At 30.7% G+C, this 15,028-nt stretch overlaps 2 protein-coding genes across 2 annotated transcripts in view; one reads left to right on the forward strand and one right to left on the reverse strand.

Moving 5' to 3' along the window:
* Positions 1-1,054, reverse strand: part of LOC119682532 (ionotropic receptor 75a-like) — an 18,431-nt gene extending 17,377 nt beyond the window's left edge. Inside the window, exon 1 of the mRNA XM_038095998.1 lies at positions 894-1,054. Coding sequence (XP_037951926.1) covers positions 894-1,054 — 161 coding nt within the window. The remainder of the gene's footprint in view (positions 1-893) is intronic.
* Positions 1,055-5,897: 4,843 nt separating this feature from the next.
* On the forward strand, positions 5,898-10,141 carry LOC119682541 (ionotropic receptor 75a-like). The gene is made up of 6 exons (XM_038096007.1): positions 5,898-5,986; positions 8,218-8,323; positions 8,402-8,758; positions 8,927-9,063; positions 9,167-9,773; positions 9,857-10,141. The coding sequence occupies exons 1-6, from the start codon at positions 5,898-5,900 to the stop codon at positions 10,139-10,141; spliced, it is 1,581 nt and encodes a 526-aa protein (XP_037951935.1).
* The last annotated feature ends 4,887 nt before the right edge of the window (positions 10,142-15,028 follow it).

Below are 15,028 nucleotides of genomic sequence, written 5' to 3' on the forward strand. Positions count from 1 at the left end.
TGTATACTTATTTTTAATTTAAATTAAAAATATTACTAATTAGATTTAATAAAAATATTAGATAAAAACAAAAAAAAAGGTTAAGTTAAATAAATAGTAGGGAAATAATTGTAATTTTGCAAAATCTTATTCGTTTATAATAAATGATCTGATTTTAAGACTATTTACTATATATGTGAATATTGCTTTAGATGATTGCGGATCAATGCAGTTGAAAATGAGAGATTTATTGTCTCTAAAGACTGTAAGTAAGAAACTAAGATGGTGATCTCTTACTGAGGAGTAAAATAGGGCACTCAAACATAAAGTGATTCAACGTTTCTTCAGTTTTTAAATTACAAAGTGTACAAAGGTTGTTGATTTCGAGTCTATGAATTTGCCCGTTAATACAAAAACGAGTGCAGTGAGTTGATGACAACCGCAATTGGGCGATAACCTTTGCCATAAAAAATTGCTTACGGTCAAAGAGGTAGCAGGCAGGTTTGTCATCCAGGGCTCTTAATAAATTGCAATTCATGGATTGTGAGTTGGCGGATTTTAGAAAGTCTTTGAATTTAAGATATCTATGATAGCGTTCAAGGGCCGTAGTTCGGTTATCAATCCAAGTTGCTGCAGTCGGTGTTTTCCACAAGTTTGTCATATTTACAACTTTAAGAAACTCATTAAATTGTGTAACCCAATTAAATTCACTTGTAGAAGAATTATTTACGTGTAGGTAAATGAGACGAAGGAGACATTGTTTGGGATATCTTGATTGGTCCATTTGGAGAATTCGTATAATGAAATCGATTGCGCGTTTGAAAACTCTATATGAGATTTTTACAAGGCCTAGTTCAAGTCTAAGTTCTGCATTGTTCGTAGCTTGGGGGAGTGCTAACAAACGTTTGTAGTACGTTGATTGAACGATTTCTAGTGATTCACAGTAACGTAGACCCCACACTTCTGATGCGTATAAAAGTGTTACGGATACAGTACAGTCGAAAAGTTTAGCCCGACCTTCCCAAGAATCAGATTTAAATTTACTTATAGTTTGTATTGCCGTACCGAGCGCCATTTTCCCTTTTCTTATGGCAGTTTCTGCTGCACATTTGCCTAATGTGGAGCTTGAGAAATTTACTCCTAAGTATGTGTAGGACTTCACGACAGAAATTTTTTTGACATTTGTAAAAGAAATTTTCTGCTATTGGCCTTCCCCCTCTTCTAAAGTGGACAATTTGGGTTTTTTCCGTGTTTACAACAAGTTTGTTTTTTTCGCAGTAGCTTTCAAGTGCTAATAGAATTTTTCGTAAAATAATAGGGGACCTGGCTAGAACAACGGCGTCATCTGCAAAAAGCAGCATCAAAATATCGTGTAGACCATTAATATTGATCCCTTCAATATTTGCATTCCTTAGTTCTTTCTCAAGATCAGCAATAAACAATATGAAAAGGAGAGGACTGAGAATTTCTCCTTGGAGAACGCCTTCAGTAACAGAGATAGGATCGGAGTCTTTTTGTTGAAGTTTGATCACGAAGAAAGCCTTGTCGTAAATAGATTGGAGAATTTTAATTAGGCGCGAACTTATACCTTGCGAATGAAGTTTTTGCCAGAGCAGCATCTGGTCAATAGAATCAAATGCCCTTTTGAAATCAATAAAAAGTCCGTAAGCAGAGTTACTTTTTAGACGTAGATGTAATTGAATTGTTGTTTGAAGAGTAAAAATATTATCAGTACATGATCTTTTTTTTCTAAACCCATTTTGCGACTCAGGAATTTTATTGTGTTGTTCCGCCCATGGCAAGAGGCGATCATGCAGAATATGGGTAAAAATTTTTAAGATAATATTGCATAGAGCAATGCCTCTATAGTTTTCGGGTGAGTTTATATCACCTTTTTTGTGTAACATAACAAGTACGGATCTGTTCCAATTAAATATAAATATTAGAGTGAACTGCATATAGAAAACAAGTGTCCTTGTAATTTTATTTTATATTTTATTATGAAATAAATAGTCTATAATATAAAAAATAAGAAGAAAATTAAAATATATATTAGATCATTTTGGATTTAAAAGAATCGGCGTATAAATAAAAATTACAATTTTTTAAAAACAATAATATTTATTACGTGCATATGTATAGGTTTGGGTTATGGTTTTCTTTCAAAGTCGGAACAGAAACTGCACTTTTCTCAAGATAAAAAATAGCGAAACAAAGATTATTTAATGTAAATCAAAGGTGACGTTAGTGCCTTGGTCCAACGTTTGAATATGTGCTTCTTATATGGCAGGATTTAATACCTGGTAGTTCAAAAATTACTTGTAAATTAAGTTTTGAAACCAATAGATATTTCCAAAAACAAAAACCGAAAAAGTTTTTGTTAGTAAAAATTTATTTTTTGTTGTATATTCCCTTTTTTTTCTATTTAAATAGATTCTTTATTATGTGAAGCCTAATAATATCAATTTTGCACGATAAATTGACATAAAATTCAACATAAAAAAATTATTCTGAAACATTAGCCATTGCATTCGCTTTGACTTTATATAAACTGTATTGACTGTTTCCGTTTGGCTTTTATGTGGGTGTTCCAGATAAGGTTTTGATCAAGGTGCATACCAAAATATTTCATAGATCTATTCTGTGGAATCGCTGATCCATTAGAGTAGAATGCGGGAAAATTTTATCTTCTGTGTAAGGTAATAAAAAGTAATAAAGTAAAAAGTAAAAGTTCTGATTTCTGAGCGTTCACTTTAATTTTTCACCGTTGAATCCCTGCTTCAATCAGTCTAAACTCAGACAGTAGTTGCTGAAAAGCTTCTAAGATGGATGAGCTATAATAGCATCTGTGTACGTTGCCACAGTAACGTTATTTAACGTTATTAACAGGCATATCAGCTGTAAATTGAAAGTTAGTAAGTTAACACTCGCAGCCTTTTGAATCCGGTTCCTGCGTTCCGGCCCTGAACGCATGATTGCTGCCAAACGGGACATCAACCTGTTTTTCTGGAAAAGTCCCGTTTGGATTTGGTAGCTTTCAATTTCATAAAAGTGTCTTCGTTCACTTTTACTTGGGCTATGGTAGTACGTTACAAATTTATTATTAACTTGTGCAGAACGGGTCCTAAAGCGCTTTCTTAGAGAACGCTTACCTTTATAAGTTGCAATGAAGAGTTTTCACTTTTTTGCTATGAGTAGTAACGTAGTTCACTTAATTAGCTAATAGTACGATGAGATTTAACTTGGATAAAATCCCATCGTGGCATACTTTATCAGATGCCTGGTGAAAGTCTCAAAATGCTGCTGTACAATATTTTTTACATTCTAAAGCCATAATAATTTTGCCAATTGTTCTGTGGCATTGCAAAGGAGTTCCATTTCCTCTTCTAAGCCCAAAATGGTATTCAGTTATGATAGAAACTTCATCTAACACAACATTCCCGTCCCAAGTATTTTTTTAAATACTTTAGATAATATTGGCAGCTAGCTATTAGGACGATATGAAGAAAGCTCGATTGCAGGCTTATTTAGCTTTGGAATCATAATTTCTACACATTTCCATTGACTTGAGTGGTAGTCTAGTATGAGTATTGCACTGAACACACATATGTTAAAGATCGAATACACTTTAGCGGTAGGTTTTTTAAGTGAGACCATCAATTTTGTCAGAACCCGGTGTATTTTTGTTATTAATACATCTTACTTCTGACTCCCATGTATGAGAATGTCTCCTTTTACTCCATTTTAAATAATCTAAATGCAATTTTACAAATTATAAATCTTTATAGTAATAAACCTACGTTTTATAATGATTATGTAGATATCTAAATTTGGAAAAGGGATTTAAAAAAAAACAAAATATTAAACTTAATTGCTGGATTTAACAGAGTGTGAACTGAATTTAAAAATTACCTTATTAAATATTTATGAGTATAATCACTTAAAAAGAATTAAAGGAAATAGCAGAGAAAAGGTAGTTTATAGGACTTTTAACTTTTCAGTATAAATATTTTTTTTACTTATAATAATAAAATATGATTTTCTTGTTATTATGCTTGAAAGTAAAAACCTTCCGCTTTCCTTCCACTATTCATAAAATAATACGTGGTTCATCAATTTCTCTCCTTAGTGTTCTATATTTTAATATTTTGCTCTGCACATTGTAATTTCGTGTTTTTTAATATAATTATTTTGCAATCAAGGATAAAAACATATTAATCCGTTGACATAATAACATGACAATCGAATGAAGCCCTTAATTTGGGATACGAAGCCCTGCAATACAATGTCAACGATTGCCAATAAATTAAATTGACAACAATATTGACAATCAAAATGAAAATCGACAAAAAAAGGATGTAGGATTTTTCACAGGATATTACGCCAGCCGTGATTATATATAAAATATTTTTTTTTTGTGTATAGATTTTTAAGGTTGTCACGTAAAGATGTCAGCGATTGTATTGACGGTTGCATTTTATTAAGAAATTAAATTGTCGAAATTTATAAAATCTTTATAAATATTACAAGAGTTAAACTAACTCAATGCACTTGTGGAAAAAACAATAAAATATTTATGAAATACAAATTATATTTCTGAGAATAAAATTTATATAAAAGCATGAAATTTTTAAATATTTTTATATCATTTACAAATATTTTTAGGCTTAACATTGAATTTTTGTCTGAATAAATGGCTGTTGACTTGGCATTAATAAATTTCATATTTTATAATTTGTTTAAATTTCATTTAACGAGTTTAGTCGTTTTCAACTGCTGGAATTTGGAGAGTAAGTAATTATATTATAAAAAAACATTATTTATATTATTTATATTTTTATAACGCACTAGAACTAATAATTCATTGAAAGATTTGCTTGATTCCTTGCTAATTGTTCTCTTCCGGTCAGAATGCACCTAAAACTATATATGTTCACTATATGTGCTTCATTCCTAAACTGCGTACCTGATTTCCAAATAGTATAAGGTGACCAGACGTCCCGCTTTCGGCAGGACAGTCCCGATTATTTACTATTTGTCCCGCGTCCCGTGACGTTTTTCAAAAATCCGGACTTTTAGAATTAAGTTAAATTTTATATTTATGAGAATCATTGTTTTGCATTCTAAGAATCCTTCAATTTGTTTTGCGTTCTAGGAATCATACGGGCTACGACGATTAATATATTGCTTTTGCTACCCAGTTACATTGTATTTGTCTCTCAGATGATACAGTTCGTGTTCGTACTGCATGCTAGCAAGCTAATTAAACAATTAAATATTACAAATCTGCTACTTACCATAGAAAATTAAGATAAGTAATTTATTTATATATTTCATAAATACATAAATTTCTTAAACTTAGCTTAAAATACTCGTAGTCTTCATATTTTATATTCATGACAAAAAGTATATCACCATCTTAACCTTAAAAGAAATTTTAGAAATAAAAACACAAATAAAATTTTGCAAATATTTTAAGTCAATCAAACTAATATACATTATCTTTACCTGGAACTAACGCTGCAACTGAACGTGTTTTTTCTACAGTAAAACAAGTGTGGACATTAGAAAAATCAAAATTAAGTCTTGAAACTTTTTCAGAGTTGTCCCGCTTTGCCCACCTAAAAATCTGGTCACCTCAAAATAGTATCAACTCGTACTTTCATGTATTTATCTGAATAGATCTTGTATTCTTTCTAGCTTATTATCATTACTAATAGTTTTCTAGCCACAAATATTTTGAGTCGTTGCAAATCACTCTTCCCGAGTCATACATCAGAACGGTTAATAGAACTTGAATTTTAATTTTTGTTCAAAAATTAAATTTCTTTTTAAATCGGCAAAATCAAATGTTTTGCTAAATGATCTTTGGGAATGCACGAACAAATACAAACTGCCACTGAAATCAAAGGAAGAAAATGGAAGTAGATTGGCCACACGCTCAAGACTCCTGGAATCAAGTTACGAGAGAAGCAGACAACAGAGTAAGATTTAGAGGTATTAAGAGGTAAGGTTCTATGCTCCACTAGGAGAGAAGGGCAGCAGTAAGTAACTAAGTAAAATTGTTAACATCGATATAGGCTATAATTAATTAATGACGATGGTTACTAGAGTATGGAAACGTATCCACTTTGAAGGGTAACGTTTATCACAGAAATCTAATGTTGGATCCTGAATGCTGGATCGAATGCATGGATCCGAATGGATTTGGTTTTAATAATATTGGTTGGCAGCCAATTCATTTTAGAACATTTTTATTCGAATTACCTTCGACCAAGTGTTATGTGTATGTATGTTTACTTGTTGATGGTTAGATATCAACATCAAATCATCGAAGATTGACGTAGCACCTCCGTTTGTCTAAACACTTGGTGTGTCTAAACACTTCTGTAAAATACCATTCTCTATCTAAATACCGTTGGTTGGCGGTACTAAGGCGCATGCGTCGCAGCCAAGGTAGTGGTTTGAGTCGAATGAACGTATATCCAGCACACTTAAAGCGTGCCTTGCGTCAATCACGAAGTGAATAATCTGGTTTCGTGTTTATTGATCGGGAGATAGCCACGTTACCTTATGATGATTCCGGTGTGGGAATCTGGTACTACATACTACCATGTTGTGCGCTGCAGCAAAATCAAGTAGCCTCAGACGATTGTTGGAGGTTGATTAATGGAGGCTGAATTTCCCGACGATTGAACCAAAACTTTCTCCTCTTCCGTCCTTTGCATTTAAATCCCCAAAAACAATTTTAACATCGTGGGCGAGTCTCGCGTAGAAGGTATCTTTGGTCAAGTCGATCTTTTTAATGCTGAAATATTATTCATCGATACGAATTGTAACAAGCTTTTTGTTCACAGGTCTGAACCGTTAGACAGATTTTGGTAGTCTCTTGCTAACCACAAAACCAAATGTATGCCTTTCAAAGTCTTGTCCTGTTCATAGCATTTCTTGAATGGCGGTGAAGTCAGCTTTAAATTAATTGAAAGCTTCTGCCTGTTGAATAGAGACCCCTCTCACCTATAGAGGGTTCGGACATTCCATGTGCCTATCCGTATCGCATTGTCATCTAAGCGTTTTCATTAGTCATCAACGTTAATTCGTTTCCAGTTCTGAGGCATCACCATTGGTGAATGGAACTGGTTCACTTGAACTGCCTATATAAAGAATTTGATATAAAACAGCTTATAAGATGCTTGTTGTACACATCTCTGTCTAAACACTTCTGTCTTTATATCTAGGTTTAAACACTGATTTCAACACAGTACATAATGCTATAATGAATAATAGCAGTGACAAAGCGCACCTCTGTGTTGCACTGCTGGTAGATGGCAATGGTTCACTTAAAATACCATTATACAAAGCTGGGTATAAACCATCTTTATAGATGCTTTTTAAAATAATAAATATTTTCTATGGAATAATTCTCCCATCAAGAACGTTATTAATTCATATATTTCTAAGATTTAATTTTATTTAATAAAAACCATATATGTTATTAAAACGTCTTATCAAATTAATGATAACTGAGTCAGAAAAATACTCACTTACTGTTTTACTGACATCTTAATCAATACTCTAATCGTACTTACATGATCGATACATTACTGTTGTGGACGATTTATATCGTATGATTTGGTTATTCAGAAAAATTGTCTATTCCATTAATATAATTTTAGTAAATATTTTTTGAATTGTTGGTCCAATCATAATATTCTCCAACTGGTATATTTTTTTTTGAATTTTTACTTCGACATCTTTATTTCATTCTAAAGAAATATTCTCCATATTTCGAACTTTTACAAATAAGTGCTCTAATTTGTTTAGCATTATATCGTTGATCGACTTAAAAGAGTGCATTGGTATGTCGTCACCACCTGAACTTTCGTTAAGTTGTTTTCATAAAAAAAGGTTTGTTGATTTCATGTATACTGGGTGTTCCCTAATTTTTGGATCCAGTGCATTTACGACAACTAAGTGTTAGCAATTGTCCTTCTCCTATAAGATATATGTTATTTCTAAAGTATTTGTAATGTGACGTGATTTAACGGTATCTAGAATTTTTAACTTAAAAACGTACACCTTAATGTGTCTTTCTTTTTTTCTTAGATATATTTACAGCGTTGAAATATTTTAAGACTTATTCAAATGAATTATTTTTTTGCAATTAGTGCTTCATACCTTTTCGAAGACAGCGACTTATAATAATGTTTACACTCAGTACATTAATTTAAACAATAGAAATTTAAGAAATGATTTCACCATTCGTGTTTTGCAACTTAATCGTCCAATATTGGGTATTTTTCTGGATAAGAACTGCGAAAACTCTGAATACATTTTGAATATGGTAAGTGAAACTAAGATGTGGGAAGGGAGTAAGGTTAGTGAATAATATATAGAATAATAAGTTTTCATTATTCTATAGACAAGTCGTCAACTGCTCTTCACTGAACATCTTCATTGGCTTCTTTATGATAACAATGGTAATTTAAGTTACTTTAAAGAACTATTTGAAAAAGTGAATCTCTTTGCCAATGCTGACGTCACATTTATCGTTCCTAATAAGGAGAGAACAAATATCCAGAACACATCTTATATAATTTATGATGTTTACAATAATGGTCGACCTTTGGGTGGAAAGTTGAATATAACACTGGATCATGAGGTTATATGCAATAATACGAATTGTCAGTTGGGTCAATATTATTCAAAATTACACCTTCGATCAAAATATGGTAATAGGAATACATTGAAGGATGTAACATTGCGTATAGCCGTTGTTGTAAGTATAACTTGTATAAGTAAAAATAGAAGATAGATTAGTTGTTTTTTATTAACAGTTCAAACTGATTTTGTTTAAAGAAAAACGGACATTATAATATGTTTATGTAGTGTAGTTTGTTAAAAATTAAACTTTTGTCACTGATTTGCTTATAAATATTTTTGATAGGCTAATAAATTTCCCATAACTGCTCCAGAAAAGGAAATACAACAATTTCTAATATCAGAAAACAAACCATATGTGGACTCTATAGCTCGATTTGGTTATCACAGGCTGTTGATTCTGCAAGATGTGTTGAAATTTAAGTATGTATAACTATACCATATATCCTTAATATTAATATATTATAATATATTACACAAAATGTGATAAAATGTTAATTTATTTAAATTTATATACATTTTGTAGGATGAACCTTACTTATCACGATCGCTGGAGTAAAACTGATGCTGTAGGTGGTTCAGTTGGAGATCTTGGTACCGAACGAGTTGAATTGACTTCAACTCCATTTCTTCCGACAGCGGCTCGTTTCGAAAACCTTACTGCTATTACTGAAGCAGCGGACTTTCATATGATTTGCATGTTTCGTACACCTCGTAATGCTGGCATACAAGGCGATGTGTTTCTTGCACCATTCAGTATGACTGTTTGGTGTGTCTTCGGTATTATTTTGTTCATAAGTGGTATATTTCTATGGGCTATTTTCTACTTGGAAAATCATCGCTTAAAAAAATGTTTAAATTATGTACCTTGTTTGCTAACTGCGTGTTTGATCTCATTTGGTTCCGCTTGTTCGCAAGGGAGTTTCTTACTACCACGTTCAACAGGTGGAAGAATGGCATTTTTTTCTTTATCGCTAATTTCATTTTTTATGTACAATTATTACACTTCTATAATCGTATCTACTTTACTGGGTTCACCGATTAAATCACATATTAAAACAATGGGACAATTAGCTGATAGTAATTTAGAAGTTGCCATGGAACCTTTACCGTACACTGCTTCTTATTTGTATGTAAGTGTAAAGAACTAATTTCTTTATATCAATTGTAGTTGTTTAGTATTATTAATTTAATACATTTTAAATGTATTTTTAAGACCTCAAAACTGCCCGATGTACGGCGCTTTGTGGCACGTAAAGTTGAACCTCAAAAGAATAATCCAAAACTTTGGCTGTCTGTTGAAGAAGGTGTTAAATTAATGCGCGATAATCCGGGTTTCGTATATGTTTTTACGGCTGCTACTGGTTATGAGCTGGTTGAAAAATTTTTTAAGCCACATGAAATTTGTGACACCAATGAAGTTTTGTTTAGACCAGAGAAATATTTATATTCACATACACATAAAAACTCAACCTACAAAGAATTGATAAGATTAACGTAAGTGGCATTTTTTACGAATAAGATAAGTTCGAATATAAAAATGAATATATTCTTTCTTGCAGAGAAATTCGTTTGCTGGAGACTGGCGTTTACTTGAAGTTGCGTAGATATTTCATGCGTCACAGATTGAACTGCTTTGCAACTAATTTTGTAATCGACGTGGGTCTGGAATATACCGCACCACTATTTTTTCTTTTACTCACCAGTTATTTACTAGTTTTATTAATTTTTATACTGGAAATTTATTATAAAAAATACATCGAGAACAGTTAAAAGGTAAAGAATAATTGCAGCAAGAGGACTTATGAAAATATATAAATGTTACCTGACTATATTCTTCAAATTAAATTTATTGTAACACACCTACTCATAATATAAAAATACTTCAACTTACTAAATATTATGAAAATTTGTTTATTTTAAGAGAAAAAATATAAAATTTCTACCACTCGGTATTTCTCATTGCTTTTAGGTTATTTTGGTGAAATATTTTGGGGTTACTTGTCGTCAATATTGATTATTATTTGCATAAAAGGTCTATTAAAGTTTTCAATTAACAAAATTGCCCTTTATGTAAATCAGGGTGTGGTACTAGAATAATTAAAATATTTTTAAAAAATCAGCGAATATTATTTAATATGTTATTTGTCTGCCAAACAAACCATTTAAATCCTTGAATAAATAGATCAGTGCTGTGAGTTATGAGGTACATAATACAATTTATTTAAGATAGATATACATAGACTTCACTATGTACGTAATAAACAATTTTTTTTTTTATACGTGTATATTAATTTATTGCATCATCTCTTACAATGAAACTAATAATAAGTTTAAAAATCATCACTAATTACACAATATTACAATTTTTACCTTACACATACATATATATAAACCTTATATTATGGACCTCAGGTTAGGTTAGGTTAGGTTACTGTGGCCGTCCGAAGACTCACTTAGACCATAAGGTCCATTGTGATAGCCTAAAGAATTTGACACCTGTCCCTATAACCAGTTGGTACTGGTCACAAAGCCATTGATCCGAGATTCTGTGGAAATAGAATCTAGCTCTCTATTGAATGGAAAAAGTGTGACTCTAAATAGGAGAGTCTATGTCTTGCGAAAGCAGGATACTGCAGAAGAAGGACCTCAGTTAAATTAATGGGTTAAAATAAATTCGAGGGAATTGAGCTTTATCATATCACTAAGAAAAGAGTGAGGTTTTTACTTGTACCTATTGAATTTTAATTAATGGCTGACGGTCAGCTCTTTTTAGATGTGAATTAGTAGATAGAAGTACAAGATTCCTTGGTAAGGGGATAACATGCTCTATTACCCTTTTATTGTATTTTTTTCTTATATTGACAAATTCAGCTTTAATTAAGGAATTTGTAGATTTTGGTTGATACCAGTACCGATGCGTCAGCTTTTTGGCAAGGTGTTCACAATTTGATCAAAACTGAATTCCAACTATAACGTATTCTACCTATTCCTGAGTTTTGTCCTTTCCACAAGCAAATAGCGTACAAGACCAACAAAACATTTTATTTCAATGTTCGCAGCCTATGATCCACCGGTTTTTATGGTAAATAGCTGTAGGAAAACGGCGACTTATCACAGATTTCGACATTTTTACAACAGGTACCAAATTCTTCAAATCTGGAGTTGGTCTATTCATTTTATGAATTAAAACCTTTTTTTCCGAAGATTGTTTAAAAAAAGATATTTGAATCAAATCTTTAATCACACATTTATCCATTTCTAAATATTATTTTTCACTTCAAATTTCTTTAATTTTTTTCTTTACTTTTACCATTTGCTAGTATAAAATTGCAATAATGACTTTGTTTTTGATTTATTTCCAACCTCTACATAAGAGTAAGAAACTCTCAAGCATTCATTTACTCTTCTACTTTGTATTTACTATGCCCGGTTCAGTTTTTTTACTGAACCTTACATTTGCCCATATAAAACAGCAACCGTGACTTTGATTGTATTTGCACGCTTTGTATGAACTTATGGTTCAGTTAGGTTGATCTAATCAAATGTAAAGTGATTTTCGCTCAGTCATTTCTTTTCTCTTTTGTATTTACTTTGCATAACATTGGAAGTTCACTTTTTTATTGAACCGCTTGCACGCATTAATGTAAGAGTTATAATTATTTTACGTACTTATTTTGCGGGGCTTGTTTTCTCTTTTATTTTTATATTTGTTTGTATATTTTGTGTTTATTCAATACTGAACATAGTCCCAATGTGAATGTTATTTCATTGACATGTTTTGTAAGCAGTGCGGTGCATTTTTTATTTTGAACCTTAGTATATTTTAAGAGGAATTTCTTTGAAATAAATTATTTCTATTTTATTAATTATAAGTAATGTTGGGTGTAACTAACATATGTATGTGTGGTTTTGTTTGTATTATACGTTTTGTGTTTATGTTTATATGTTTGAAAAAGCTATTATAAAAAATGTTAAATAGCAAAATAGCGAGATTTTTTACCTAATAAAAAAAAGATCTAAAAAGGAAGCTTTGTTAAGGTGTTCAGTGAACACTCTGAACCATTCGACGCCTCGTCTCTGGTCGATACTTTCATCCTAAATATATCACGGAAAATTAGTGATAATTTTTAGCATTTTTGGCTGAGTTTTTTATATAATTTTAATATTTGTAGTACTAGCAGTACCAAATAGCTGGATATCATAAGTTCATACTGGTTTTATGATGCTATTATACAAAAGTACTTTAAACTCTAGATATATGCAGGATCTGTTATTAATGCAATTAGAGGCTTGGAGTTTCATTTATAGTTTTTTTGGCAAAGTTAGTAACGTGTCTAGATGAATACCTAAGTGCGTTATATTATCTGCTTTTGGTATGGGAATGTTATTTGGTAAAATTGTTGAAGATACACTCCGATTTTAGGTAAAATTACGTATCTACATTTTAGTTAATTAATTTTGATTCTTTATTTTGACAACCATTTCTTCACCCAAAATAAGAGAGATTGAAGTTGATTTAAAATAATAGGAACAAAAAGTATATGATACTTATTTGAGGAGTAGAGTATAAATTCTTGTAATGGACTCTCCGCTTTATTAAGGCACTTTTTATTTACAGTTCCAAAGAAGAGTATATAATCACGATGCTTCTTATTATTTAGTCGTTCATTTAATTATTTTAATATAAAATTAAAAAAAAATCTGTAAATAAATATTATACATGTTTGCACTTAAAAAATTACTTTATCAACTATTGTTGTCTAGATATTTTTAAAAATATCTTAATTTCTGAATAAATACTTACACAACTAATTTTTTTAACACCACACATATCAATAAAGGAATTATATACATAAATAATATATATAAAAATATATAAATTCAAAAATGTGTAAAATATCTATAAATGTAATTAGTGATGAACTTTATTAAAAACAAAATTATCTTCTAATATAAAAAACTTTCTAATATTTTGAACCTATCTTTGAGATTTTTATTGTCCATTAAAAATAGTACCCATAAATTCGTTTTCAAGTTTCTATTAGTACTGGTAGTTGTTGTGGCAATTTATGAAGAATTCATGAGGAATTACAAAATTTTGAATCATTATTTGTTTCTTCAGTAGCTTTAATACACTAAGCTTTAAGACGATAGTTAGAAAAGAAAAAGTATTCTTTATAAATTCTCATATATAATAACATTTAAAATATTTTTTGTTTTTATGAGCAAATATAATATATTTTTGCAATCGTATCTGGTCTGGACTGCACTGATTTATATAGTCGTAAGGGAGGTAATAAGAGAGAAAGAGATAAGAAAGAAGAAATAGTTAAGTAATAATTTTTTTATTATTATATTAGTATTTATATTATAAATAAATATTATATAAATTTATATGTATTTCTATGTATTTTTGGTATTTCTCCTGGCGTATGGGACAATACTGAATGCGTAAGCTAGAATTTGTAATGACTCAAATAAGTGCTAAGAAATGTGTTTGTTAATACAAAAACTATTTTGAAAAAATCTATTTAAGAAGTCGAAAATTTAATTTTTAAGAATTAAACATTTTTCTAAATATGTTTAGATTAAATAAAATTTGCTTAACAAATGTTTATATTTATTTTGGAAGAATATTATTTACTTCGCAGCTTGTAATTTGGATAACAAAAACTAAGTTTCTTTATGTAACTAACAATCCTCCTCAATGACAGATTATGTATTGCATTGATTTACGTAAATAAAAGCAGATGAAAGTAAATCACATTTAAAGAAAACCTAACAGATTTATTTATCATCCTTCATTAGAATCCTTCAGTATTCCAGGGGTTGTGTTGGTTCACAAGTGTCGCATTTGTTGCTTCAATCAAAACTGTTGCCAATGGAGTTTGTTAGCCTCTCGCCTATTCCCAGGATTTCCGTTTCTTCCAAGATTTTCGTTCCGATTAAAGTAATTTGTCAACATATTCTGTTCGATTATGTGTAAGGCCAAGTCAGTCTTATGTAGTGCAAATGATTCCATAAGCAATAACGCGGTCTTCATCGTCACAATATTTTATCACAGCCTTTAGGCGAAATGGCGCTATCAATGACTTCTATTCCATTTTCGTGGCACATTTGTGTCATTTATTTTCTATTTATTTGTAGATTATTTTCATTGGAAAAATAAAGTATTCTCCCACTTGTATCCAAGTGGGTGTTAAATTGGTTTGGTTTCTGATTAAGGAGTGCTACTTTTTTCGTAACTAAATATTAGATTGGAATTTGTTATAACTGATTTGTTGTCAATAAGTCGATCATAAAAGCTTTAGTGATATAAAATGTTAAGTAAATTTAATAAACATACAATACTTTAGACGTTTATACACATTTCTAAAGATAAGTA

The sequence above is a fragment of the Teleopsis dalmanni genome, chromosome 1 (assembly GCF_002237135.1).
Source record: "Teleopsis dalmanni isolate 2A chromosome 1, ASM223713v2, whole genome shotgun sequence".
NCBI lineage: Eukaryota > Metazoa > Arthropoda > Insecta > Diptera > Diopsidae > Teleopsis > Teleopsis dalmanni.